The following is a 26,799-nucleotide window of genomic DNA, read 5'->3' as shown; positions in this document are numbered from 1 at the left end:
AATAACAACATGAGTGTAAATATAAACTACGAAATGTCATGCTTCATCCTTTTTGTTTAATCCTAAAGGTTCAAGTGTTTGACCTCTTTCAATGAGGTACGCCTCTCTTGCCTTCCGAACATCGTCACGGTTAGATCGAATGAGTTCAAGAGGAATGAGTTGCATGTCAGTAGCGTTATGATTGTTACAAAGAAAATGTTCTGATACTGTAGTGGGTTTAGAGTGGTTAGTTTTTTTGTCAACAGTTCTGCGGTGTTCGTTGAAACGGTCTTTAAGTCTACGTTTGGTTTCCCCTATGTATTGTTTGTGACAACGGTTGCACTGTACCATGTAAATAACGTTCTTAGAGTTGCAGTCAATGTGTTGATTAATAAGTCTAGTTTCGCCGGTGGTATGAAATGTATAATTAGTTAGTCCGTCAGATACGTAGTTACATGTTAAGCAGTTGTTACCACAACGGAAAGAACCATGGGGTTGGTTAGTGGCAGAGGTTTTGCGAAGTTTAGCACTAACAAATATATTACTTAGGTTGTTAGACCGCCGGAAAGCAACAATGGGTTTATCTTTGAAAACGTTAGTACAACGGAGGGATGAAGACAAAATGTTGAAGTGTTTGTGAATAATGGATGATACGTGGCGAAGAGCTGGATTGTATGTTATGACGAGGGGTACCCGTTGTGGCTGATTAGTAGTGGAAGAGGCTTTAGGAGTAAGTGCTTCAGTTCGTGTGATGTTATGTACGCGGTGTATTTCTTGTTTAAGGAAAGTCAAGTTGTACCCACGTTTGTTAAGATAAGATTGAAGTTCATTAGTACGTTGTTTAAAAGTCTCGTCAGAGGAACAAATGCGACGAAGTCTAAGGGCTAAACTGAATGGAATAGCTCTTTTAGTATGTGTAGGGTGACATGAAGAATGTAATAAGTACTGATGTTTGTCGGTGGGTTTAGTGTAAAGGTCAGTACTAATGTTGCCGTTATTAAGAAAAACGTTGACGTCAAGGAATGGTATAGATGTTAATGAATAATTAGATGTAAACTTGATGGTGGGGTGAATGCTGTTAAGGTAAGAGGTAAAGGCATGGAGGTCGTCTATAGAATGTGTCCATATCATGAATATGTCGTCTATGTAACGCCACCATGTGTGAGGCTGGTAAGGTGCACGTGACAAAGCGTCGGTCTCAAATTTTGCGAGAAACAGATTAGCATAAGAAGGTGCCATTCTGGTTCCCATAGCCGTACCGTGTATCTGTAAGTAGTGCTTGTCGTTGAATGTAAAGTTGTTACAATTAAGGATCATACGTATGAGGTCGCAAATTTTCTCTGTACCAACAGTAATGGTGTTGCGGTCACGTGTGTCAAGGAACTGTCGACAGGCGTTAATCCCTTCGTTGTGGGGAATGTTAGTGTATAGAGAGGAAACGTCAAGGGTAACAAGAAGAGCGTTCTGAGGGAGTCGTCCAAGTTGTTTAAGTTTGTTAAGGAAGTGTGTAGTGTCCTTTATGAACGAGTCAGTATTCTGTACTAGAGGTTTGAGATGGTAGTCTACAAACTGTGAGATGCGTTCTGTGGGGTGAGAGTTACTAGACACAATAGGGCGTCCAGGGTTGCCCTGTTTGTGGACTTTGGGCAAAATGTAAAACCGTCCGGGTTTAGGATCGGTCTGTATAAGGTAGCGTTTAGTCTCGTCGTTAATGATTTTGTCACGGGATTAACGCCTGTCGACAGTTCCTTGACACACGTGACCGCAACACCATTACTGTTGGTACAGAGAATTTTTTTTTTTTTTTTTTTTTTTTTTTTTTTTTTTCTTTTTTTTTTTTTTTCTTATTTTTATTTACCCAAAACGCCAAAAAAAATAAAAAACCCAAAACCCAAACCCCCTCAAATTTTTCGTTATTCGTTATTTAGTTATAGCTGATTAGATCCTCTACAGTGAGAGGATCCGGTACTTCTATTTTGTCACGGTGGTCCTTGCAAATTCACGTTAGTTTTCAAAAATTAATGTTGCATGATTCAATTTATTAAAGCGTTTCTTGATTATAGTTGTTGTGACAGGGCCGTACCTAGCGGGGGGGGGGGGGGGGGGCAGTTGCCCCCGCCAGGAAAACTTAATTTCTGACATATAATTTCTAACGCAGGGGAGTTTAGCGTACTTTGCCCCCGTAGGCAAAAAGTCCTAAATACGGCCCTGTGTGAGCACAAACTAAAGGTGGGGTTTTGCTGCTTTATTTTATAACAACATAAATTGACGTTTTCGACAGACAACGTTCATAATGAAAATACATTCGTACATAAATTGGAAATCGTTACACTTCAATGCCACACTTCAGTAATCACCCCTCTTTTAGTGGAATTTCCTCTGTTTTTCAAGAACTATTTAGCACCTTTTGAATACATTATTTACACGAATTGAAAGCCAAAGTGCTACACAGCAACACTTTATTTATCTTTTAAATGAACAAACAAACAGGACAATTGACAATTGAAAACGAAAGTAAATTTGAAATACAAGGACGACCGTGGCGAAATAGAAGTATCGGATTAAAAAATGCAAGGCTGTTTAATCGGAATGGAAGTACATTTAAATTCCAATATTTTGGAAGGCACGGCCTGCCTTCTTCAGCGTCTTACAGAGAATGACTCTAAAGATTAAACGTTACAAATTTAAAATATAAGAAATACGATATAACACTTTATATTTTCAAATTCCAAATTTTGACGGCTTTTTTCTACCTTATTGTTACTTATTTTCGCGGTAACTTAATTTCGCGAAAATGGAACGGGCATATTTCGCGGGACTTAATTTTCGCGATTTGGCCAAAAATGCGTATTTAACATAAAAAATACAATAGAAAACTTTTAAAATTAATTTTCGCGGGTCTTTAATTTCGCGATTTTTTGAAAATCGCGAAAATCGCGAAAATTAAGTCCTGCGAAAATAAGTAACTATAAGGTATTTCTACCGTTACCTATTACTTACGCCGTGTCTCTTATGCTTTGTTCACATTAAACCCGAAACATATTTAGAGTAAACATGTTTGCACTTTTCACATCAGGTGTCAGTTTCAAACACATTTCATGCTGGTTATGTAATTTATGCGGTTTTACAGTACTCGTATAAATTTGTACATTTTAACCGAAAAAATGAAGCTTGGAATTTCTGTAACATTTCCATTCATTCTTTGGTTTAGTGTCAATTTTTAAGTCCTTCGGAGGAGAAGGGCTTTCCAGCGTTTAGCAAGGAGACAGCATTTGCGCTATATTCGGTACAAGAAAAGAACTGTTTGTACATTTTGGTTTTGAATTGCGATGCTGTGCGCTTATATCCGTTGTCGTTAAGTTCCGTGGCGATTTTGTCCCAAATATTACGCTTTCTACCCATCGCTGATAATTGCCGTTGTGTCGCTTCATCGGCCCATATTTCAACATTTCAACCAAACATTTGGTCTCATAATAGGCCCAATTTTGGATCTTTTGGGCATTCGCCTCCTCTCCGCCTGTCTGCCATTTTTAACGTGTTTCGTCTGATCAAGATCGAAACTACCGTCGTGAGGTTGTTTCAATCATGCTCAGAAAAAAACATGTTTCGATCATGATTCGCACAATGCACCTTCTGATGTGAACACTCTCTCCTCCGCAGAGGCCTCTTATTTTTACGTACGCGCTGGGAAATGGGGAGAGGTGAAAAGTAAGCGCGCGGAGCCTGGGGAAAACACTTTTCATAGCAAAGCGAAACATGTTTCATTTGTGATCAGACTAATCGTGTTTCGACCTAGTGTGAACACCACATAAGTCTTTAGTTATTTACGTGTTATATATCGTATTTCTCGCAATTGTAAAATTTGTAATCACTGTATCTCAAAGTCTACGAAAACCTAGGAGGGACCTTTAAACAAGTCGTCTTTCTTGGGGAAAGCGAGGAGTCCGGGATAAAGGTTTCCTAAAACTAATCTTGTGTATTTTAGAAACCGTTTTTCTTGCGTACGTAAAGTTACTAACAAGATTTATTAAATTGGAAAAGTACGAATTTGAAGTTAGAGGGAGGAATTCCCTGCATGCATGGGACAGGCGAGGATCCTTAAATTGTCAGTACCTTTTAGAAGTTGGAATTCATGTCTTAGGGTGTTCTTTTCCACAGTTTTACAGTTGCAACATTTTATAGTACTTCTCATGCAGGGTTTACAACGAGCCGCAACAAACTAGCCTACTTTGTCAAGAAACGATTTTGCCTAGGACGTGGTTTTCGGCTGATTAATGTCTCTTATCACTAATTGAGTCACGCTATCAAGTATGGATTCTGAACCATTCAAAGGGGCGTTTTTCGAAATTTTCGACTAGCATCCCCAACGCTTTTAGTAATTTTATAGATCTTTATATGGGAATCCACGCTTCCCTCAGCCCTCATGATCACGAGTTTCATCACAATTTGTTTAAGGAATAGGAAGATAAAGAGAAATTAAAAGAAAACAGACCAACACAAGCAATTCCATTTATACCCTTGTTTTTATTGTCACCATATCATATCCCAGCAGTTACAATTATCATCTACGACTTGTTTTGGCTGTCTTTGATCTGTGTCCTGATTGCTTGCGTTGCAAGGCTATCCCTCTTTCTAATTAAGAAGAAGAACAACGTTAATTCTTGGGGATGAATGCTTCCATTTAAATCTTAAGGGAAAGGAACCCCGAAAGCTAATTCTCCTTTAATACTGAACGGCACACATTTGCTTGGACGCTACTTGGAAGAATGTTTAAGTACATCATATAATATCTTTTCGTTGATTATTTCTTGGTTGTTTACAATTGTCCCCTGAATATTACCGGAAATTGGTTGAAATGTAAATGGAAAGCGTCTACTTCGGTTTGACCGACAGAAATAATTTCCAGAATGGAGAGAATTTTTTAAAGTGTACTGTAGTCTTAAAACTCCCAATCAAAATATTCGAACGAGAAACTTGTCTCTGTAACGAATAGATACTGTATAGATGGATCAGTTTGGATATCATATAAAATAATTAAAGTATCCTTCATTGGAATCTGCTAGCAAAGAACGTTACTCTAGTTATTTAAAATGCATTTGGAAAAAGCAAACTTACCGGATCACAGATTTCTAGGCGGAACAAGCACCACAGGTTAGAGGACAGTCATTGATTGTAGAAAACGGGTTGCTATGGCACTGATCGCTTAGTTGGGGGCAGTCCCACCTGTGGTCCTCACAGGGCTCTATACAAAAATCAAACAAATAATTTGAGAAAAACGAACAGGGAAGAACGTTGCTTTGACAGCTTGACTTTTTCTCTACAAAGGCTTCTTTTTTGAGAAAAGCTTTTGTTCATCTACTTCTTTGGTCGAAGTCCCTTTGCCTGCTCGGCTTAGAAAGAAGAGTCTGGGCTCCATCATGAGCGGTGACGTCATCGAAACAACAAAGAAAGCCCACGGAAACTTTCCAAGTTGATCTTAAAGTTAAAATAAGCCTCAGCCTTTACCAGCAGCATGACGAACTGAATGTTAAAGGGATAAGTGTCCTATTAGAGTCCTATTAGAGTCCTATTATGGTCTCAATTCATTTAAATATTATGCGGCGAAACAATGGAATATGCTTCCAGACAAGGTTCGCGACAAGGCTGGCACCAAGGAATTTATTAAGCTAGTACGAAATCTTGATTTTTAATCTTTTGTAGTTAGAAGTGATTTTAATCCTGTAGTATTTCATGCATTTTATTGTAATAGATTCTTGTAAATAGTTGATTTTTAGTATTTTTAGAATTTTTTTTTCAAGTATTTTAATGTATTTTCATGGAGAACCTGTAAACTAGCTTCTGAGTTAAGTGTTTTTATCCATGTAAAATAAAGTTATCTATCTATCTATCTATTTAGTTTTACTTACGACAACGGACGCCACAGGCAATCGGGCATTCCCGTAAAGTTGCCCACGGGTTAGCGTGGCAGTGCCCATCACGTGCCAAGAGGTTGCAATCATTTCGCGAATCGTGGCATCCACCTAGTCAGAAGAATAGCTGTTTGAATAAGTGAGTTAACAGGTCATTCAAAAACTCAGATTTTAATATATGCGATGACAGCCGCATGGACAATCTTATTAGGTAAAACAGAACAAAGTAAGCAATGGAAATTATCGAAATGACTGCTCTATGAATCTCGGTAACAAAAAATTCTATATGCTAAGCTCTTAGCCTATGGCTGTGCCGTCTAAAGAATGACTGTGTGCGAATACATGTAAACAGGAGCCATAATCGGGGATTTTTGATTATTTAAAGCGAAAGAATAGTTCCAACGCTGTGGGATGCCATTTGAGATATTAAAACCAAAAAGTTTCGGAACTCAGTAGGTTTTAAGACGAAATCCACTAGGAAGTCGAGTAATATTTATTTAAGTTGGACAAAAATCGATTACCAGAATAATTTAAATCCTATTGTGTTATTTCCTACCCGTAATAAAAGGTAAAGATGTAAGTAATTATCCGTGATAACACCAACAACAATTTCTTATCAGAGTCTGAGAAAATGAATTTCAAAGCTCACAAGGTATAGGAAAAATCTCAAGTGTAGCCATTTTGTAAATTCGTCTTAAGCGATTCAGTGGAATTCAGCGAAACTTCGAAATTTGTTTTCGATATTTGGTGTTGTTAGAAAAGATTTCTTTTGATAAGATATTTGAAGCAGTAGCAAAAAAGTTTGCAATAAGGTGGAAATAATTCTGGTACAACAATTTCTTATCAGAGTTTGAGAAAATGATATTCAAAGTTCACAAGCTATGGGCAAAAGCTCACATCTTTTAAGCGATTCATGGGAATTCAGTGGAACTTCGAAATTTGTTTTCGATGTTTGGTGTTGTTAGAAAAGATTTCTTTCGATAAGATATTTGAAGCAGTAACACAAAAGCTTGCAATCATGTGTAAATAGTTTTGGTACATAAATTTGTCCAATAACTACTCGAAGTCCTGGCGGATTTCCTCTTAATATTTCGGCTTTTACTGTTTATGTAAGTAACGGATGAAGACTGCAGCAACAACGATCCGAATGAACCGCCGAGTGAACAGCCTGATGTAAAGCGATCTGAAAAACGGTTGCAACACGAACCTCGATGAAACTGTCCCATTTCTTGCCAGCCTCGCAGTATTTTAATATTCTTTTTTTAATTGAGCCACTCACCTTTATCAAGAACTAATGACATTGCACACGAAATGTTAACAGTGGGCGTTAAGCTATCATAATTTTCTAGAAATTCTGTGGCTGTCGAGAAGAATATTAGAATAGCTGCCTATCTTCTGATTAATCCTTTTTGAAAAGTCACCAAGTTAGGAAACCGTACCTGCACCTGTGAAAACAAAGAAACAAAAATAAGATGAGCAACAAGCCAAGGAAAATGAAATTGTATAATTTGAAATGCTTCTTCTTTTCTAAAACAACTCAACACACAATTATGTTTACGGGCGTGTTCAGATGTGCGTGCGTACCTGGGCTAGCGCGCGCGTGTGCGCGCATCGTGCATGGGCGGAGGGAGAGAACATGCCGGTTTCCCGTGTGCGCGCGCGTGCATTGTGCACGCAGGAACATGTTTTTCTGTGTGTGTACGTGCGTGTGCGCGCGTACGTGTTCACGTACGCGTGTTTTTATATACTTACAATATGCAATGCCGCAGACGAGCACCAACAGGAACAACCCAGACTTGAACATGACTGGCAAATGGGAAAAAAACAACATAAAAATACTGAGAAGCATGAAACTATACAAGATTAGTTTCAGTGTAAGCCTTTTCCAAAGCTCAAATGGAAACTAAGCCAACCAATTATTTAGAAATTGAGCCCCTTTAAAAGAATTGAAGCATAACAAAAAGGACGTCTACCAAGTGTTTTTGCCAAACGCTCTGTACAAGGCTGTCAAAGTCTTCCCGCTTCTCTAATAAAAACGATTTTTAGGAATTTCGCCTTTCTGGAACACAACTAATTTCCAGGGCTATGAAAGCGAGATAGAAATTAATTGACTGATAATAGGCATTCAAAATGTTGGTAATAGCTATTCAGTCATCGTACATTTCAAACTTTTCGCCAAAGCGGTAGACAATCGAAAAATGGACAATCCACTTAAACTCACTGCACGCAATTTTAATCGTTACGAAATTTCAGACGAACAAGACAAGAATTAGAACAAAAGAGGCAAGAGAGTACAGAAAACTATTTGGTAAATTACTTCAAAGTATGATAGAAATACAACTGAATGAACAACGCGAATTTCCAATAGCTGAATAACCAAATCTTACTTGTGATCAACGACGGGTGAAGTTTTCTTGAGTTCTTCTCTTCGGCTTGGTCTGTATCCTCTGCAGTGTCTGCACAAAGATAGCTGATGGAGAGACCCTGCCCAATTTATGCCCACATTAGGTCGTTTAATATTAATGAGGACACGTGACAGTGTTTCAGGCTCAGGACGGATTTCCATGGTTTTCTTTTGTAGATTAAAGATAACTACTGTTTGCTATACATGAAAGACTTACCGCTAGACAAAACCAATTTCTATGGCGCCATGCAAAATTAAAACGGGCTTCAAGCACGAGAAATTAAAGCAGGTCATTTGCATTCACATCACGCGTGGCAAGGCAATGTTTAAGTCCACGAAACAAGGCATGCGCAAAACACACCGAATGTGATAACAACCTTTTTAATTTTGAACAAAAGTAGAATAAAATGTCTCGTGTGGATCACCGTTGTTGAATCAAATTTAATTATTAAATTGCTTGGATGAGTTCGACACTAGTGTCGCGATTAGTGAAAGTGTATCATTTACCCAGCGTGCAAAGGATCGGGGTACTTTTAGGTCTAAAACGTCTTAATTTTAATCCTTAATGGCCGCATTTCATGAAAAACGAATACCAAATAACCGAGAGTTATAATTACAATACAGAACAAGTAGGAACTTTGAAAAACCAGTTATAAAATCAAATTTACTTCCATCAGTCAAAATTAAAATCGTACTTGCAATTTGCCGAAAATTTTTTTCGTATAACTTAGAGTAAAAATTCCCAACTTCCCTTAATTTTAAGAAACTTCTGCTCAGTGAATACGATAACATGATTGCCACGCACTGTCCAAAGTTTAGTGAATTTTTATGCAAAATAATTCAGCATCCTACACGGACGTTGGACCTTTAGTGGATGGCGCAGATTTTGGTAATAACAAGAAACTTCTGGTTGTAGTCTCCATGGCAGTGCTAGTAATTTCTTCTCAGCTTGAGACTCGACACCGCCTATTCCGCCCGTTGTATTTTACATAACGGCCAGTCAGAAGCGCTTTGAACTTGGCCCTTTTTCGTGTCGAAAGCCCGTTTATAAAAATAACTTCTCGTAAGACTTCAAAGAAACTTCTGCTCAATGAATACCATAACATTATAAACTGTGCACTATCCGCAAGTTTAGTGAATTTTTATTTTAAATTGAGCATCCTACAAGGACGTTAGACCCTTATTGAGGCCCTTCAAGCATTCACTAACATAAAAAATTCCATTTGAACTTTAAATCTACTTTTTATTTTTCTCAGGAATAAGCAAAAATCGTGCAAAACTAGCCAGTGAATTTATTTTACAGATAAAAATAGAGGGCGCAGATTTTGATAATAACAAGAAACTTCTGCTTGTAGTCTCCATGGCAGTGCTAGTAATTTCTTCTTAGCTTGATGCGGTAAACACCGTTTATTCCGCCCGTTGTATTTTGCATAACGGCCAGACAGAAGCGTTTTTAACTTGGACCTTTTTCGTGTCGAAAGCCTGTTTATAAATGATATACTTATTTTCACTCTCTAAACAAGGGTTTGGAAAACACGAGAGTTTTACCAACCCAGAAATAACCGATTTATTGTATAGGGCGAATTAAAAGTAAAGCCCTCGTAGAATTCACCTCGATCCCCATGTTACCAAACAAGGGTATGGCCGTGAATGATTATTTTACAAGGATAATGAATTAAGAAGTTTCGATGCAGCAAAGAGAAAGGTCATCGGTTATAATATCCTGAAAAGAATCCTGATCTGTATAAGTCTTCAGGGTTTTACTAATTGTAGCGTTTTTGTGACTAAACACAAAACAGGCCATGATGTAGTCAGCTTTGCACTTCTTTATATTCGTTGTGAACGATGGCTGATATTGAATTGTTTAAAATGCAGATTGCTGCAGGGTAGAAACTTCGAACGTGTGGTTCAACATGAATTGGGGAAGACCCATCGTTTATATATCATTTACTTGAATAAACAACATTATCAGGTATTATATTGTAATGTGATAATGTTTCGATATATAATTATTTGAACACACTCGGTGTTCTTTCGGAAGAATTTCAAATTACATATAATAAATTATATAGTTGTTTTCTCTAAAACAAAAGACAGTGTATCTCTCTGTTTAATTTGCGAGACATTGTTATTAATAACATTTTGCCCATTTAATACTGAAATACTTAACGCTCATCGCACACTTAATCTGTGGGATCCTTTCAAATTTAAAGTCAATATTAGTACAACTTAGAGGATCAGTGCAACGTAAGCTGTCTGACAACAGGCACTCTAATAGCTCTACATGAGGTAACTCGTGATCTCCAAAATAAATTGTAATACTTCTTCATGCAGCATTTTGTGCCGGCTTATTCTCTGTTGTTGTGACTTTTCAATTTGACTTGTGTTTGATCAATTTGCGCGTAACAAACCCGTTTAAATTTTGAACAATAGTAGAATGAAATGACTTATGGCTCGTGTGGATCACCGTTTTTGAATCAAATTTAATTATTAAATTGCTTGGAAATGTTCTAAACTACGGAAATGTTCTAAATTACGGAACAAGTAGGAAACTGGAAGGTGAAAGTCATAAACGATGCATTCGACAACATTTAACCAGATGAGTGTGTTTAAACCACTGCTTTGTTATAAAATCTAATTTACTGTAATATTCTGAGGAGAATTGTGACTTAACACAAAAGAAGCCATGGCGCAGTCAGCTGTGCACTTCTTATTCGTTGTGAACCATGGCTAAAATTGTTTAAAATGCAGATTGCTGCAGGGTAGAATCTTCAAACGTGCGGTTGAACAAGAAATGGGAAAGAACCATCGCTTATATATCATTTACTTAAATAAAACGGATTATCAGGTATTAGATTGTAGTGTGATAGTGTTTTGATATACAATTATTTGTACACACTCGATGTTCTTTTGGAAGAAATTCAAATTACATATATTTAGTTGTTTTCTCTAAAACAAAAGACAGTGTGTCTCTCTGTTTAATTTGCGAGACATTGTTATTAATATCATCTTTCCCATTTAACACTCATCGCACACTTTATCTATGGGATGCTTTGAAAATTTAAAGTCAATATTAGTACAACTTAGAGATCAATGCAACGTAAGCTGTCTGACAACAAGCACTCTAATGGCTCTGCATGAGGTAAGGGACGGACCATTATTTTCTTGGGAGGGGGGGATGAAAAATCTTCCTCTGCAAACTTTTTTTTTTTAGTTTACGCACCTCTGCAAACATTTTTTTTCGAAATTCTTACTATTTTTTGTTATACATATCGTGTTTGCAAACAATTTATTTTGTCTTTCCAGGCCCTGCAAACAATTTTTTTCAATATTTTTCATTCCCCCCCCCCCCCTCCAAAAAAATAATGGTCCGTCCCTAACTCGTGATTTCCAAAATACTTCTTCTTGCAGCAATTTGTGCCGACTAATTCTCCGTTGTTGTGGCTTTTCAATTTGACTGAATTTATATTTTGCGCTAAACAAACCCGTTTTAATTTTGAACAATAGTAGAATGAAATGACTCATGACTTATGTTGATCACCGTCAGTTAAATCAAATTTAATTATTATATTGCTTGGAAAAGTTATAGACTAGTGTCTCTCCCCGTGAAAGTGTGTTCCCTACCCAGCGTTCAAAGGAGAACTTTTAGGTCTAGAATATCTTTTACACTTGCTTGGAAAAGAAAACTTTTAATATACCTTGTTCTTTCGCTATTCGAATCCGTCGCATTTTCTTTTGGCGCAGAGCAAGAACTTTCAGTTGTTTTCGGTAACCCATATCTCAGTACAGAATTACTTAAATTGGTCAATAACCCAGGATGAGTTAACTTTTCTTCGTTTTGACGTTATTTCTTTTTTATCATTTGATTTTTGTTTTGTAACAAGCACACTATGAAACGATCCGCATTTAATTTATTCTTGCAAAACGAATAACAAATAGCCGAGGATTATTTTCAAAATACGGAACAAGTAGGAAATTGGAAGGTAAAAGTCATTATCGATGCAATTCAACAACACTTAACCAGATGAGTGTGTTTAAACCACTGTTTAGTTATAAAATCAAATTAACTTTAATCAGTCAAAATTAAAGTCGTGCAAAATTTGCCGGAAAATTTTCCGTATAACTTAACGAAGAAAATTCTATTTTCTCGTCGGACTAATAGAAACTTCTGCTCAATGAATATCATTATTTGATAACATTATCCCACGCACTTTAGGTTCGACAACTGACCATTCCTTACATTTAATTTCTATTTTTCTCAGGAATAAGCGAAATCGCACTAAACTGGGCAGTAAAAATTTCTTTTACAGATAAAAGTACACGTCGTAGATTTTAATAATAACAAGTTTCTTCTGCTTGTAGTCTCTAAGGCAGCATAGTATTGTCCTCTTGGCTTGAGAATCGACAGCGGTTACCACCAAGTTCTGCCTTGTAGTCTCTATGGCAGTCCTAGTATTGACATATCGACACCGCCTATTCAAAGTCATAACATCATAACCACTGTCCGAAGGTTCGGTAACTTGTAAGTCAATTTCTGTAATTTGCGTAACGGCTAGACAGAAACGGTATTAACTTAGACCCTTTTCGTGTCGAAAGCCCGATTATGAAATAATTATTATGTATTTATTTTCACTCTGTAAACAAGGGTTTGGCAAAACACGACAAACAATGTTTGGCGGAGATCAAAACTCGGTATGCCACTAAGACTGAGTTTTACCAACCCAGAGAATAAACGATTTACTGTATAGTGCGAATCGAAACGAAAGCCCTCGTAGAATTAACCTCGATCCTTATGTTAACAAACAAGGGTATGGCTGTGAATGATTATTTTACAAGGATAATAAATTAAGAAGTTTCGATGCAGCAAAGAGAAAGGTTATCGGTTATACTATCCTGAAGAGAATTCCGATCTTTTTTTAGTGGTTAGGGTTTAACTGATAAAACCATTTTTGTGACTTAACACAAAACAGGCCATGATGTAGTCAGCTTTGCACTTCTTTATATTCGTTGTGAAAGATGGCTGAAATTGTTTAAAATGCAGATTGCTGCGAGGTAGAAACTTCGAACGTGTGGTTGAATATGAATTGGGGAAGAACCATCGTTTATATATTATTTGCTTGAATAAACCACATTTAATACCAGGTATTATATTGTAATGTTATAATGTTTTGATATATAATTATTTGTTCACACTCGATGTTCTTTTGGAAGAAATTCAAATTACATATATTTAGTTGTTTTCTCTAAAACAAAAGACAGTGTATCTCTCTGTTTAATTTGCGATACATAACTAATAATAACATCTTGCCTATTACTGAAAGCAGTCTTTTTACTATCCATGCTGAAATACTTAAAACTCATCGCACAATTTATCTATGGGATGATTTCAAATTTAAAGTCAATATTAGTACAACTTAGAGGATCAAGTCTAAAACATCTTTTACACTTGCTTGGCTGAAAGTTCGAGCAATGAGTACAAAAATTACGTAGCAAAAACTTACTCATAGTACGGTAATATTTTATATACTATTTGAAACAATTTACTGAAATTCTTTTGTCTTAAGTCAAACCCAAATCACTCAAATCTATTTTTCTCTGGCGGGGTCAGCTTGAGAGCTTAATTTTGGTAGGTTTTCGTTAGCTGTACTCAAACTGTAACCATGCTATGAGATTTCTGTGGTAACTTTATTTTTGCCTGTATAGCTCGAATGTTCGGAGGAAACAATCTTAATTGCTTGTTCACTTACTATTCGATCGGCATTGTACGTTCTTCTGGCGCACAGCAAGAATTGTTGTTTTCGGTAACCCATATCTCAGTACAAAATTACTTAAATTGACCAATTTCTACGTTTCGGTACGTTGTTTCTTCATTTGATTTTTGTTTTTTAGCAAGCGCGACCGAGGCTTATAATATAAAATACGGAACAAGTAGGAAATTGGAAGGTGAAAGTCATTATTGATGCAATTCGACAACACTTAACCAGATGAGTGTGTTTAAACCACTGTTAAGTTATAAAATCAAGTTTATTTTCATCAGTCAAAACTATAAAGTCGTGCAAAATTTGCCGGGAAATTTTCGTATAACTAATAGAGAAACAAGTCTTAGCTTCTTGTGAGACTAAAAGAAACTTCCGTTCAATGAATACGAAAACATCATTACTACACAATATCCGCAAGTTTAATTAATTTTTATGAAAGTTAATTTAGCATCCTACACGGACGTTCGACCTTTAGGTTCCATAACTGACCATTCACTTGCATTGAAAATTCCACATGAACTTTACACTTTATTTTTTATTTTTCTCAGGAATTATTTTATATACATACCGGTAAGTACACGTCGCAGATTTTGATGATATCAAGAAACTTTGGCTTGTAGTCTCCATGGCAGTTCAAGTTATTTCTTTTTAGCTTGATAGTAAACACCGCCTATTCCGTCCGTTGTATTTTGCATAACGGCCAGACAGAAGCGCTATTAACTTGGACCTTTTTCGTGTCGAAAGCCTGTTAATAAATGATATACATGTAATTATTTTCACTAGCTAAACAAGGGTTCGGAAAACACGACAAACAACTTGGCGCAGATCAAAACTTGACTTGGCTTTAAAAGTTTTACCAACCCAAAGAATAAACGATTTATTGTGTAGTGCGAATGGAAACGAAAGCCTTCGTTGAATTCACCTCGACCCCGTGTTACCCAACAAAGGTATGACTGTGAATGATTATTTTACTATAGCTAGGATAAATTAATTCAAAAGTTTCGATGCAGCAAAGAGAAAGGTCATCGGTTATAATATCCTGAAGAGAATTCCGATCTTTTTTAGTGTTCAGGGTTTTACTAATGAAAGCGTTTTGGTGACTAAACACAAAATAGACCATGATGCAGTCAGCTGTGCACTTCTTATTCTTCGTGAACGATGACTGAAATTGTATAAAATGCAGATTGCTTCAGGGTAGAAACTTCGTTGGAACGTGTGGTTGAACATGAAATGGGGGAGAATCATCGCTTATATATCATTTACTTAAATAAAACGGATTATCAGGTATTATATTGTAATGTGATAGTGTTTTGATATACAATTATTTGTACACACTCGATGTGCTTTTGGAAGAAATTCAAATTACATATATATAGTTGTTTTCTCTAAAACAAAAGACAAAATACTTCTTCTTGCAGCAATTTGTGCCGACTGATTCTCTGTTGTTGTGGCTTTTCAATTTGACTGAATTTATATTTTGCGCTAAAAAAAAAAACAGTTTTAATTTTGAACAACAGTAGAATGAAATGACTCATGACTTGTGTGGATCACCGTCAGTTAAATCAAATTTAATTATTATATTGCTTGGAAAAGTTATAGACTAGTGTCCCTCCCCGTGAAAGTGTGTTCCCTACCCAGCGTTCAAAGGAGAACTTTTAGGTCTTTTACACTTGCTTGGAAAAGAAAAATTTTAATATACCTTGTTTTCTCGCTATTCGAATCCATCGCATCTTCTTTTGGTGCAGAGCAAGAATTTTCAGTTGTTTTCGGTAACCCATATCTCAGTACAGAATTACTTAAATTGGTCAATAACCCAGGATAAGTTAACTCAGTTTCTACGTTTTGGCGTTGTTTCTTTTTTATTATTTAATTCAGTTTCTTTTGTAACAAGAACACTATGAAACAATCCGCATTTCTTGCAAAACGAATAACAAATAGCTGAGGATTATTTTCAAAATACCGTACGGAACAAGTAGGAAATTGGAAGGTAAAAGTCATTATCGATGCCATTCGGCAACACTTAACCAGATGAGTGTGCTTAAACCACTGCTTAGTTATAAAATCAAATAATAACAAGAAACTTCTGCTTGTAGTCTCCATGGCAGTGCTAGTAATTTCTTCTTGGCTTGAGAGTAGACACTGCCTATTCCGCTCGTTATATTTTTTGGACCTTTTTCGTGTCAAAAGCCCGTTTATTAAAATAACTTCTCGTAAGACTTAAAAGAAACTTCTGCTCAATGAATACCATAACATTATAAATTTTGCACTGTCCGCAAGTTTAGTGAAATTTTATTTTAAATTGATCATCCTATAAGAACGTTAGACCCCTTACTGAGGCCCTTCAAGCATTCACTAACATAAAAAATTCCATTTGAACTTTAAATCTACTTTTTAAGAATGCCGGTCGCTAAGAATCCAACATTTCTTGGCAAGAGGATGGAACTTCGATTTCTTTCATACTTTTATGTTAGATAGGCTAGGGTATAACTTAAAACACTGTATAGTTCTTTCGATTGAATATCCTTTTATTTTAAAGAAAAATGCAAATAACAAAAATCCGTTAAAATCGTCATTTGAGGCGCTAAATTATTCATGATTTTTGCACGAGTTTGAGAGCCTCGCGTGCAAAAACAAATCACTCTACCGTCTTTTTAACACTCAAACCATAGTTAGCAATCTCTAAACATCTACTGAAATGATTTTGGGAAATATTGCGTTGTTCTTTGTAGACAAAATAATTTTATTTCGAAGGCATACAATTCACTGCCGTAAAAGTACTTGGTAAATAAAATTAATTTTCACCATGTGGGAAACCTTCAAATCGTTTAAGCTTCTGGTGGTTGAATGGTAGAAGAATGGTGTATAAATCCCTGTAAAAATTTCTCCGGGCAAATGATTAAAAGCGACGTGAGATCTTTTCGAATTCGGTTAAATATGCAAATATTTGACCTTCCGCGGTCAACTTTGAAGTTACGGGTCAGAAATAATTTTTGTTCCGTGTTCCAAGTCCTAACCCATTTAAGACCAAATTAAGCATATGAAAAAAATATGTAATTTTCTAACCTTAATCTGCTGTAAAAGGTAGGTTCGAAGGCCATTTTAGCATGATTACGGCTCTTATCATTCGTCGCATCTGAGCTTCGTTTTCCTTCCGCGGTCAACTTTGAAGTTACGGGTCAGACATGAATGACATGAATATTTCAATCCGTGCACAAGTCTTAACCCATTTTGGGTCAAAATAATCACACACAAAAACATTATGAAATATTCTAACCTTAATCTGCTGTAAAAAGCAGGTCCGAAAGCCTTTTAAGCACGATTCCGGCTCTAAGCATCCGTAGTAATTTGAGCTTCGTTTGTGTAAGTATTTAGTGGTCGAAATCCAATCTGTGATCAACTTTCGGCGCTTCTCGTCACCACTGCATCTTCTTCGACGGCATACGCCGATTGTTAGTATTGCCTCGTTAATAGTACACAAAAAAATAACATCTGATCGCTAAACGGCATCATGTCGGCGCTTACAGTAGCTTACAGTCCCATCTTGCAATGGGCCGTCTGTTCGTCACGCAATACTGTGTCATGGACATTTTTTAGGGGGTGGTAGGTGGGTGTGGGAAAGGTTGAATATGCGGAAATGCTTGATTTAATACTTTATGACAAGTACGTACTCGAGCCAGCAACAACAACAACAACAACAACAACAACAACAAGTACAGTGATATCTTTAGGCAGACAAGATAATGCACACGTACTGTCAGTTGATAAGCGTTTGGTACAGTGTAATGCAACTGTTCGCGAATTCGGTTGCTCGCGCGGGGTTGGTTGTAATACCGGGGATGGAAGGAGGATATAAATCTTTACTAAACAGGTAGAATTTTTAATTAGTTATTCCCTTTTTTACTGTAGAACCGAAAACGAAGAAAAAAACTCGCGTCTATGTTTTTTGGGGGGTGAGGGGGTGGGGACCGGGGGGTTCTTGATTAGTTGGTTAGCAAAGTTTTATTTTTTTTTTTCACAAAAAAAACCTAACCAAATATCGCATGTCCTGTATAAATGGTTAATGATAGAAGTAACGATAAGTTTTGATTTTTTTTTTCGTGATCGAGTGGCAACTTAATAAAAACATTACATCGCAATTTTTTTCGCCCTATGGTAAATCTGGGTGACCTGTGGCTTCGGGTGGTCATTCGTCAACCTGTAACAAAGTACTTTCTTGGGGTGCCGTTTTGAACATACTGTCGAATTCATGATGTCTAAATTCAACAATAACTAATTTGAAGTTTAAACGAAATTAAAACATGTTAAAACAACTCAGTGCTAAAACTCTATGCTAAAAAGGATAAGCAAATTGCTATGGCAATTCGGCGTGTGAAAAAATCGCCAAATTTAATTTAGTGGCTTCCTAAGTAAACAAAACCTTGGTCGTGCTAGTTATTGGCACCGTCTGTTTGCTTAAAGGCAGCGCGTGAACAATTTTTTCAAAGTTCAGTTTATTTCACTGGAAATGGAAGGTTGTTGTTCTTTTAAGGCCCTTGTTCGTGGAGTTTGCGGTTTTGATTCTAAAGATCGAAAGCGTCACACTGAAATCGTTCCTCTACTGTCGTGTGAGAAGGACATCAGCAGTCACAAGTCCCAGTATTAATTTAGTTAACTCTAACATGACTCTTTCCCGTGAAAAACCAAACTTCAGAAGCAAGCTATTTGTTTGGTGTTATAAGGCAGCTCTTGAAAACAGTCTTAATATAGGAAAGAAGTAAATGGTTTGAACCCAGTATCAGGTCGTGAAGTGTGATCGTCCGGGTGAGAGTTGCTCTGAAAACTCTAACCTGCGATCAGGCTTTCTCCGCCGCGAGAAAAATAACGCCTGATCGCAGATTATGAAAACTCCGGGATAGGGAATATTTTTTGAGGTTCTCGGTCCATAAGTAGGGTATCATTTTGGCAATGTGTTCCGGGTGTGATCCTTAGATAGGGTACCTAAATTCTATCAGCTAAAATAAACGCCCAGCTAAACGAAAAAAGGTATCTTAAAACTGAACTTTTTGTTCAAGTACTAGTAAAGCGATTTTATAAAGATTTGTGTTTTGCCGTGTGCGGTTAGCCGTTATTTGTGTCGGCAAGGAACGCTTTTCCTCCCCTTGAATAGATTGTTATTTTTCGGTTTTGGGCCTTAAAAAGGGGTATCAATGTTCGCTTTCTTTACCCTTAAACCCTATTCGAAATTTATGAAAGTACCCCTCCAAATGTTTCGTGAGGGATTGCTGGGTGGGTGCGCTACTTATTTGTTTTCAAAATAAGATAAGTGGAGGATGGAAGTGCGTATAAAATTTGAACCGAGACCACTGTTTCCAGTTTGCACCATAATGATTAGTTAATGTATTATATTTGAATAAAGGTATAACTGTTACTCAGAGATATCAGAATACGGGCTCCTTTTATACTTCAGTCGAAGCTCTCTTAACGGACACTCTCGTAAGCGGACAGCTCTACTTACGGCCACCTTGTTAGAAACCCCGTTTTTACTCCCATACAAACTCTGTATTTTTACATTCTCGTAAGCGGACATTCCCGTAAGCGGCCGCGGACACTTTCCGAGATTACGACTTAGACTTTTTCTTTGTTTTTAGGCTCCCGTAAGCGGACACCGCAAAGAAAATCATATAAAAAACCTATGTATCTTGTATTAATCAATCAACTTCACATCGCCGTTCGTCACAATGATTTTTCTGTAATTACCGTACCAAATTTTAGTGTTTTTCGGTCGTCATCCACGTCCGGTTACATTTCGAAACACCACCAACATGCATATTACCATTATGTTAGCTGGGCAAGCTCCCGTAAGCGGCCATCTATCCCCTACACCTCTAGTGGCCGCTCACAAGAACCATTCTCGTAAGCGGCCAGCTCCAGTTGCGGACACTTTTTTCGCGTCCCGAGGGTGTCCGCTTATGAGAGCTTCGACTGTAATCTCCTCCGACGCGCTTCCCCCACCTCACTCCCCCTCTCCAACCAAAAAAGTAAAAATTACCAGTACCTAAGTGTTGCCCATCACTTTAAATACAGCGCATTTTTTAACATTTCCGACTGTATTTACCAGTTAAGGTGAGTTGATTTTGCTCATCCCTTTAGCCACAAAGAGCACCGTATTCTGTTGGGCGCAGCACCTACCCGTAGAGAACTGAACTCCTACCAGCAGCAATTAGCACATAAGCCATGGTCAGCCATGCCTAGTCGATTAACCAATTATTGGCATGCTGTTATAACCTTGAACAAGCTTTTCAACTGTGGTGTTTGTTCTACGATTTTGGTAAGGCCCCGAAAAGCTCTTGTAACTAAGAATATTAAAAGCGTTAGCATGTAACCAGTGATAAATTCGCGGTTCAGGGTAAAGAATAGATAACGCAAGCAAAGAAAACCAAAACTATTCTAATACACGTTTTCTTTTTCTTAAATCAGTCCTGTATGTGTATTCCAAGGCTAGATTATGAACAGTTGAACCTTGATATAAGGGTTAAGGTTGTATATCGAATGTTAATTAAGAGACACGCAAAAATGTGTTCACTGTTACGAATCGAAGTTTTGTTATACCGAATTTCTTTTTTACGTATTTTATTATAACTGTAGCAAAGAGTATCGTTCATTTGACCTAGGAATTCGGTAATTCTAGTTTATAATAAAGGATCGTTCAGTCGAGCTTTTCACGACAAATGACGCCCTAATCCACCCTCCCTCCCCCCGCCACCTGCTAAATCCCCATGACTTGCGTGACGAACAAACAGATACGTGACTTCGTGCACTGCAAAGATAAGCGTCAACATTATTGTATCATTTTAGCAGCGATCAGATGTATTATATTTGTGGACTATAAACCAAACAATACTTAACAAATGACAAAGCCGTCGAAGAAGATGCACTAGTGACGATATGCGCCGAAAGTTGATGAGAGATTCTTTGGTTTTAGACCACTGAGTATGTTGCACGTTGACAGTTGGCTCGGTGCAGACTTAAAACGAAGCTCAAATTACTACGGATGCTTAGAGCCGGAATCGTGCTTAAAAGGCTTTCAGACCTGCTTTTTACAGCAGATTAAGGTTAGAATATTTCATAATGTTTTTGTGTGTGATTATTTTGACCCAAAATGGGTTAAGACTTGTGCACGGATTGAAATATTCATGTCATTCATGTCTGACCCGTAACTTCAAAGTTGACCGCGGAAGGAAAACGAAGCTCGGATGCGACGAATGATAAGAGCCGTAATCATGCTAAAATGGCCTTCGAACCTACCTTTTACAGCAGATAAAGGTTAGAAAATTACATATTTTTTTCATATGCTTAATTTGGTCTTAAATGGGTTAGGACTTGGAACACGGAACAAAAAATTATTTCTGACCCGTAACTTCAAAGTTGACCGCGGAAGGTCAAATATTTGCATATTTAACCGAATTCGAAAAGATCTCACGTCGCTTTTAATCATTTGCCCGGAGAAATTTTTACAGGGATTTATACACCATTCTTCTCCCATTCAACCACCAGAAGCTTAAACGATTTGAAGGTTTCCCACATGGTGAAAATTAATTTTATTTACCAAGTACTTTTACGGCAGTGAATTGTATGCCTTCGAAATAAAATTATTTTGTCTACAAAGAACAACGCAATATTTCCCAAAATCATTTCAGTAGATGTTTAGAGATTGCTAACTATGGTTTGAGTGTTAAAAAGACGGTAGAGTGATTTGTTTTTGCACGCGAGGCTCTCAAACTCGTGCAAAAATCATGAATAATTTAGCGCCTCAAATGACGATTTTAACGGATTTTTGTTATTTGCATTTTTCTTTAAAATAAAAGGATATTCAATCGAAAGAACTATACAGTGTTTTAAGTTATACCCTAGCCTATCTAACATAAAAGTATGAAAGAAATCGAAGTTCCATCCTCTTGCCGAAAAATCGAGAAATTGTCTGATTCTTAGAGACCGGCATTCTTATTTTTCTCAGGAATAAGAAAAAATCGTGCAAAACTGGCCAGTGCATTTATTTTACAGATTGAAGTAGAGGGCGCAGATTTTGATAATAACAAGACACTTCTGCTTGTAGTCTCCATGGCAGTGCTAGTAATTTCTTCTTAGCTTGATGGTAAACACCGTTTATTCCGCCTACTCGTATTTTGCATAACGGCCAGACAGAAGCGCTTTTAACTTGGACCTTTTTCGTGTCGAAAGCCTGTTTATAAATGATATACTTATTTTCACTAGCTAAATAAGGGTTTGGAAAACGCGACAAACAACTTGGTGCAGATCAAAACTTGACTTCGTTCTAAGAGTTTTACCAACCCAGAAATAACCGATTTATTGTATAGGGCGAATTAAAAGTAAAGCCCTCGTAGAATTCACCTCGATCCCCATGTTACCAAACAAGGGTATGGCCGTGAATGATTATTTTACAAGGATAATGAATTTAGAAGTTTCGATGCAGCAAAGAGAAAGGTCATCGGTTATAATATCCTGAAAAGAATCCTGATCTGTATAAGTCTTCAGGGTTTTACTAATTGTAGCGTTTTTGTGACTAAACACAAAACAGGCCATGATGTAGTCAGCTTTGCACTTCTTTATATTCGTTGTGAACGATGGCTGATATTGAATTGTTTAAAATACAGATTGCTGCAGGGTAGAAACTTCGAACGTGTGGTTCAACATGAATTGGGGAAGACCCATCGTTTATATATCATTTACTTGAATAAACAACATTATCAGGTATTATATTGTAATGTGATAATGTTTCGATATATAATTATTTGAACACACTCGGTGTTCTTTCGGAAGAATTTCAAATTACATATAATAAATTATATAGTTGTTTTCTCTAAAACAAAAGACAGTGTATCTCTCTGTTTAATTTGCGAGACATTGTTATTAATAACATTTTGCCCATTTAATACTGAAATACTTAACGCTCATCGCACACTTAATCTGTGGGATCCTTTCAAATTTAAAGTCAATATTAGTACAACTTAGAGGATCAGTGCAACGTAAGCTGTCTGACAACAGGCACTCTAATAGCTCTACATGAGGTAACTCGTGATCTCCAAAATAAATTGTAATACTTCTTCTTGCAGCAATTTGTGCCGGCTTATTCTCTGTCGTTGTGACTTTTCAATTTGAATTGTGTTTGATCAATTTGCGCGTAACAAACCGGTTTAAATTTTGAACAATAGTAGAATGAAATGACTTATGGCTCGTGTGGATCACCGTTGTTGAATCAAATTTAATTATTAAATTGCTTGGAAATGTTCTAAACTAGTGTCGCGATTAGTGAAAGTGTGTTCCTTACCCAGCGTTCAAAGGAGAACTTTAGGTCTAGAATATCTTGTACGCTTGCTTGGAAAAAAAACTTTTAATACCTTGTTCTCTCGCTATTCGAATCCATCGCATCTTCTTTTGGCGCAGAGCAAGAATCGTTTGTTTTCGGTAACCCATATCTCAGTACAGAATTACTTAAATTTGGCAATAACTTAGGATAACCTTAACTTTCCTACGTTTCGACGGACGTCGTTTCGTTTCTGTCAAGCGCGCAGTGAAATGATCGGAATTTCTTGAAAAATGAATACCAAATACAGTAGAACCCTGGTAACTCGAACTCTGAAGGGAAACGAAAAGCAGTTCGAGTTAGCGGGGTTTCGAGTTATCGGGGTCGATTGAATATTCAATTTTCAAGTTAATAATTGATAGTTAATCGATTTTTCAGCACTTCAGTGCACAGTACATGTACAGTGCAAATTAAATTTATCTCGTCAGAAACTCTCACACGATCATACATTTTTATGATAAGAGTGGAAAATGACTGTCAGATACGTGATCTATTCGTTTCTCAAATTAAAATCAATTCGCTTAAGTGTTTAAAGCCGATTACACGACAAGAAGAGCTAATGGGATATTTCAATGGGCATCTGTGGCGAGCTGCAAGAACCAGAATTCGTGTTATCAGTGTTATCGGGAAAATTTGACCCAAATTTTGATCAAGGGGAACGAAATTTAGTTCGAGTTAGCGGGCTTTTCAAGTTATCCGAGTTCGAACTAACCGAGTAAAAATGACTGAAAAGTGGGGTCAAATCCTAGGGAAATGAAAGTTATGTTCGAGTTAGCGGGGTTGTTCGAGTTATCCGAGTTCGAGTTAACCGAGTAAAAATGACTGAAAAGTGGGGTCAAATCCAAGGGAAATGGAAGTTTGTTCGAGTTATCCGAGTTCGAGTTATCAGGGTTCTACTGTAACCTACGATTATAATTAACATACGGAAAGGGTAGGAAACTGAAAGGTGAAAGTCATAATCGATGCATTCGAAAACATTTAACCAGATGAGTGTGTTTAAACCACTTCTTTGTTATAAAATCAAATTTACTGTAATATTCTGAGGAGAATTGTGACTAAACAAAAAAGAAGCCATGGCGCAGTCAGCCGTGCACTTCTTATTCGTTGTGAACCATGGCTGAAATTGTTTAAAATGCAGATTGCTGCGAGGTAGAATCTTCAAACGTCGGGTTGAACATGAGATGGGGGAGAACCATCGCTTATATATCATTTACTTAAATAAAGCGGATTATCAGGTATTAGATTGTAATGTGATAGTGTTTTGATATACAATTATTTGTACACACTCGATGTTCTTTTGGAAGAAATTCAAATTACATATATTTAGTTGTTTTCTCTAAAACAAAAGACAGTGTATCTCTCTGTTTAATTTGCGAGACATTGTTATTAATATCATCTTTCCCATTTAACACTCATCGCACACTTTATCTATGGGATGCTTTGAAAATTTAAAGTCAATATTAGTACAACTTACAGATCAATGCAACGTAAGCTGTCTGACAACAAGCACTCTAATGGCTCTGCATGAGGAAAGGGAAATTGGAAGGTAAAAGTCATTATCGATGCAATTCAACAACACTTAACCAGATGAGTGTGTTTAAACCACTGTTTAGTTATAAAATCAAATTAACTTTAATCAGTCAAAATTAAAGTCGTGCAAAATTTTCCGAAAAATTTTCCGTATAACTTAACGAAGAAAATTCTATTTTCTCGTCGGACTAATAGAAACTTCTGCTCAATGAATATCATTATTTGATAACATTATCCCACGCACTTTAGGTTCAACAACTGACCATTCCTTACATTTAATTTCTATTTTTCTCAGGAATAAGCGAAATCGCACTAAACTGGACAGTAAAAATTTCTTTTACAGATAAAAGTACACGTCGTAGATTTTAATAATAACAAGTTTCTTCTGCTTGTAGTCTCTAAGGCAGCATAGTATTGTCCTCTTGGCTTGAGAATCGACAGCGGTTACCACCAATTCTGCCTTGTAGTCTCCATGGTAGTCCTAGTATTGTCTCCTTAGAGACTCGACACCGCCTATTCAAAGTCATAACATCATAACCACTGTCCGAAGGTTCGGTAACTTGTAAGTCAATTTCTGTAATTTGCGTAACGGCTAGACAGAAACGATATTAACTTAGACCCTTTTCGTGTCGAAAGCCCGATTATGAAATAATTATTATGTATTTATTTTCACTCTGTAAACAAGGGTTTGGCAAAACACGACAAACAATGTTTGGCGGAGATCAAAACTCGGTATGCCTCTAAGAGTTTTACCAACCCAGAGAATAAACGATTTACTGTATAGTGCGAATCGAAACGAAAGCCCTCGTAGAATTAACCTCGATCCTTATGTTAACAAACAAGGGTATGGCTGTGAATGATTATTTTACAAGGATAATAAATTAAGAAGTTTCGATGCAGCAAAGAGAAAGGTTATCGGTTATAATATCCTGAAGAGAATTCCGATCGTTAGGGTTTAACTGATAAAACCATTTTTGTGACTTAACACAAAACAGGCCATGATGTAGTCAGCTTTGCACTTCTTTATATTCGTTGTGAACGATGGCTGAAATTGTTTAAAATGCAGATTGCTGTAGGGTAGAATCTTGGAACGTGTGGTTGAATATGAATTGGGGAAGAACCATCGTTTATATATCATTTGCTTGAATAAACCACCTTATCGGGTATTATATTGTAATGTGATAATGTTTTGATATATAATAATATATTTGTTCACACTCGATGTTCTTTTGGAAGAAATTCAAATTACATATATTTAGTTGTTTTCTCTAAAACAAAAGACAGTGTATCTCTCTGTTTAATTTGCGATACATTACTAATAATAACATCTTGCCTATTACTGAAAGCAGTCTTTTTACTATCCATGCTGAAATACTTAAAACTCATCGCACAATTTATCTATGGGATGATTTCAAATTTAAAGTCAATATTAGTACAACTTAGAGGATCAAGTCTAAAACATCTTTTACACTTGCTTGGCTTAAAGTTCGAGCAATGAGTACAAAAATTACGTAGCAAAAACCTACTCATAGTACGGTAACATTTTATATACTATTTGAAACAATTTACTGAAATTCTTTTGTCTTAAGTCAAACCCAAATCACTCAAATCTATTTTTCTCTGGCGGGGTCAGCTTGAGAGCTTAATTTTGGTAGGTTTTCGTTAGCTGTACTCAAACTGTAACCATGCTATGAGATTTCTGTGGTAACTTTATTTTTGCCTGTATAGCTCGAATGTTCGACGGAAACCATCTTAATTGCTTGTTCACTTACTATTCGATCGGCATTGTACCTTCTTCTGGCGCACAGCAAGAATTGTTGTTTTCGGTAACCCATATCTCAGTACAAAATTACTTAA

General features: G+C 36.8%; 1 protein-coding gene and 1 long non-coding RNA gene across 3 annotated transcripts in view; both read right to left on the bottom strand.

Moving 5' to 3' along the window:
• Nucleotides 1-4,483: 4,483 nt before the first annotated feature.
• LOC144653927 (uncharacterized) lies at nt 4,484-7,204 on the bottom strand. Of its 2 annotated transcripts, none has more exons than XM_078514069.1 (4): nt 7,168-7,204; nt 5,886-5,999; nt 5,095-5,221; nt 4,484-4,611 (listed from the first exon to the last, which is right to left on the bottom strand). In XM_078514069.1, exons 1-3 carry the CDS (start codon nt 7,187-7,189, stop codon nt 5,109-5,111), a joined length of 249 nt encoding a protein of 82 aa, XP_078370195.1. In that variant the 5' UTR covers nt 7,190-7,204; the 3' UTR covers nt 4,484-4,611; nt 5,095-5,108. The 2 variants fall into 2 exon arrangements, with proteins under 2 accessions (XP_078370195.1, XP_078370196.1); XM_078514070.1 differs by lacking the exon at nt 7,168-7,204 and adding an exon at nt 7,096-7,129.
• Nucleotides 7,205-7,298: 94 nt separating this feature from the next.
• Nucleotides 7,299-26,799, bottom strand: part of LOC144654002 (uncharacterized) — a 74,064-nt gene continuing 54,563 nt past the window's right edge. Inside the window, exons 3-5 of the long non-coding RNA XR_013570861.1 lie at nt 8,276-8,372; nt 7,641-7,694; nt 7,299-7,333 (exon numbers count right to left, since the gene is read on the bottom strand). This is a non-coding gene — a long non-coding RNA (uncharacterized LOC144654002). The remainder of the gene's footprint in view (nt 7,334-7,640; nt 7,695-8,275; nt 8,373-26,799) is intronic.

This window comes from Oculina patagonica, chromosome 5 (genome assembly GCF_052425735.1).
Source record: "Oculina patagonica isolate OP01 chromosome 5, crgOcupat, whole genome shotgun sequence".
Taxonomy (NCBI): domain Eukaryota; kingdom Metazoa; phylum Cnidaria; class Anthozoa; order Scleractinia; family Oculinidae; genus Oculina; species Oculina patagonica.
This window is presented reverse-complemented; position numbering and strand designations above follow the sequence as displayed.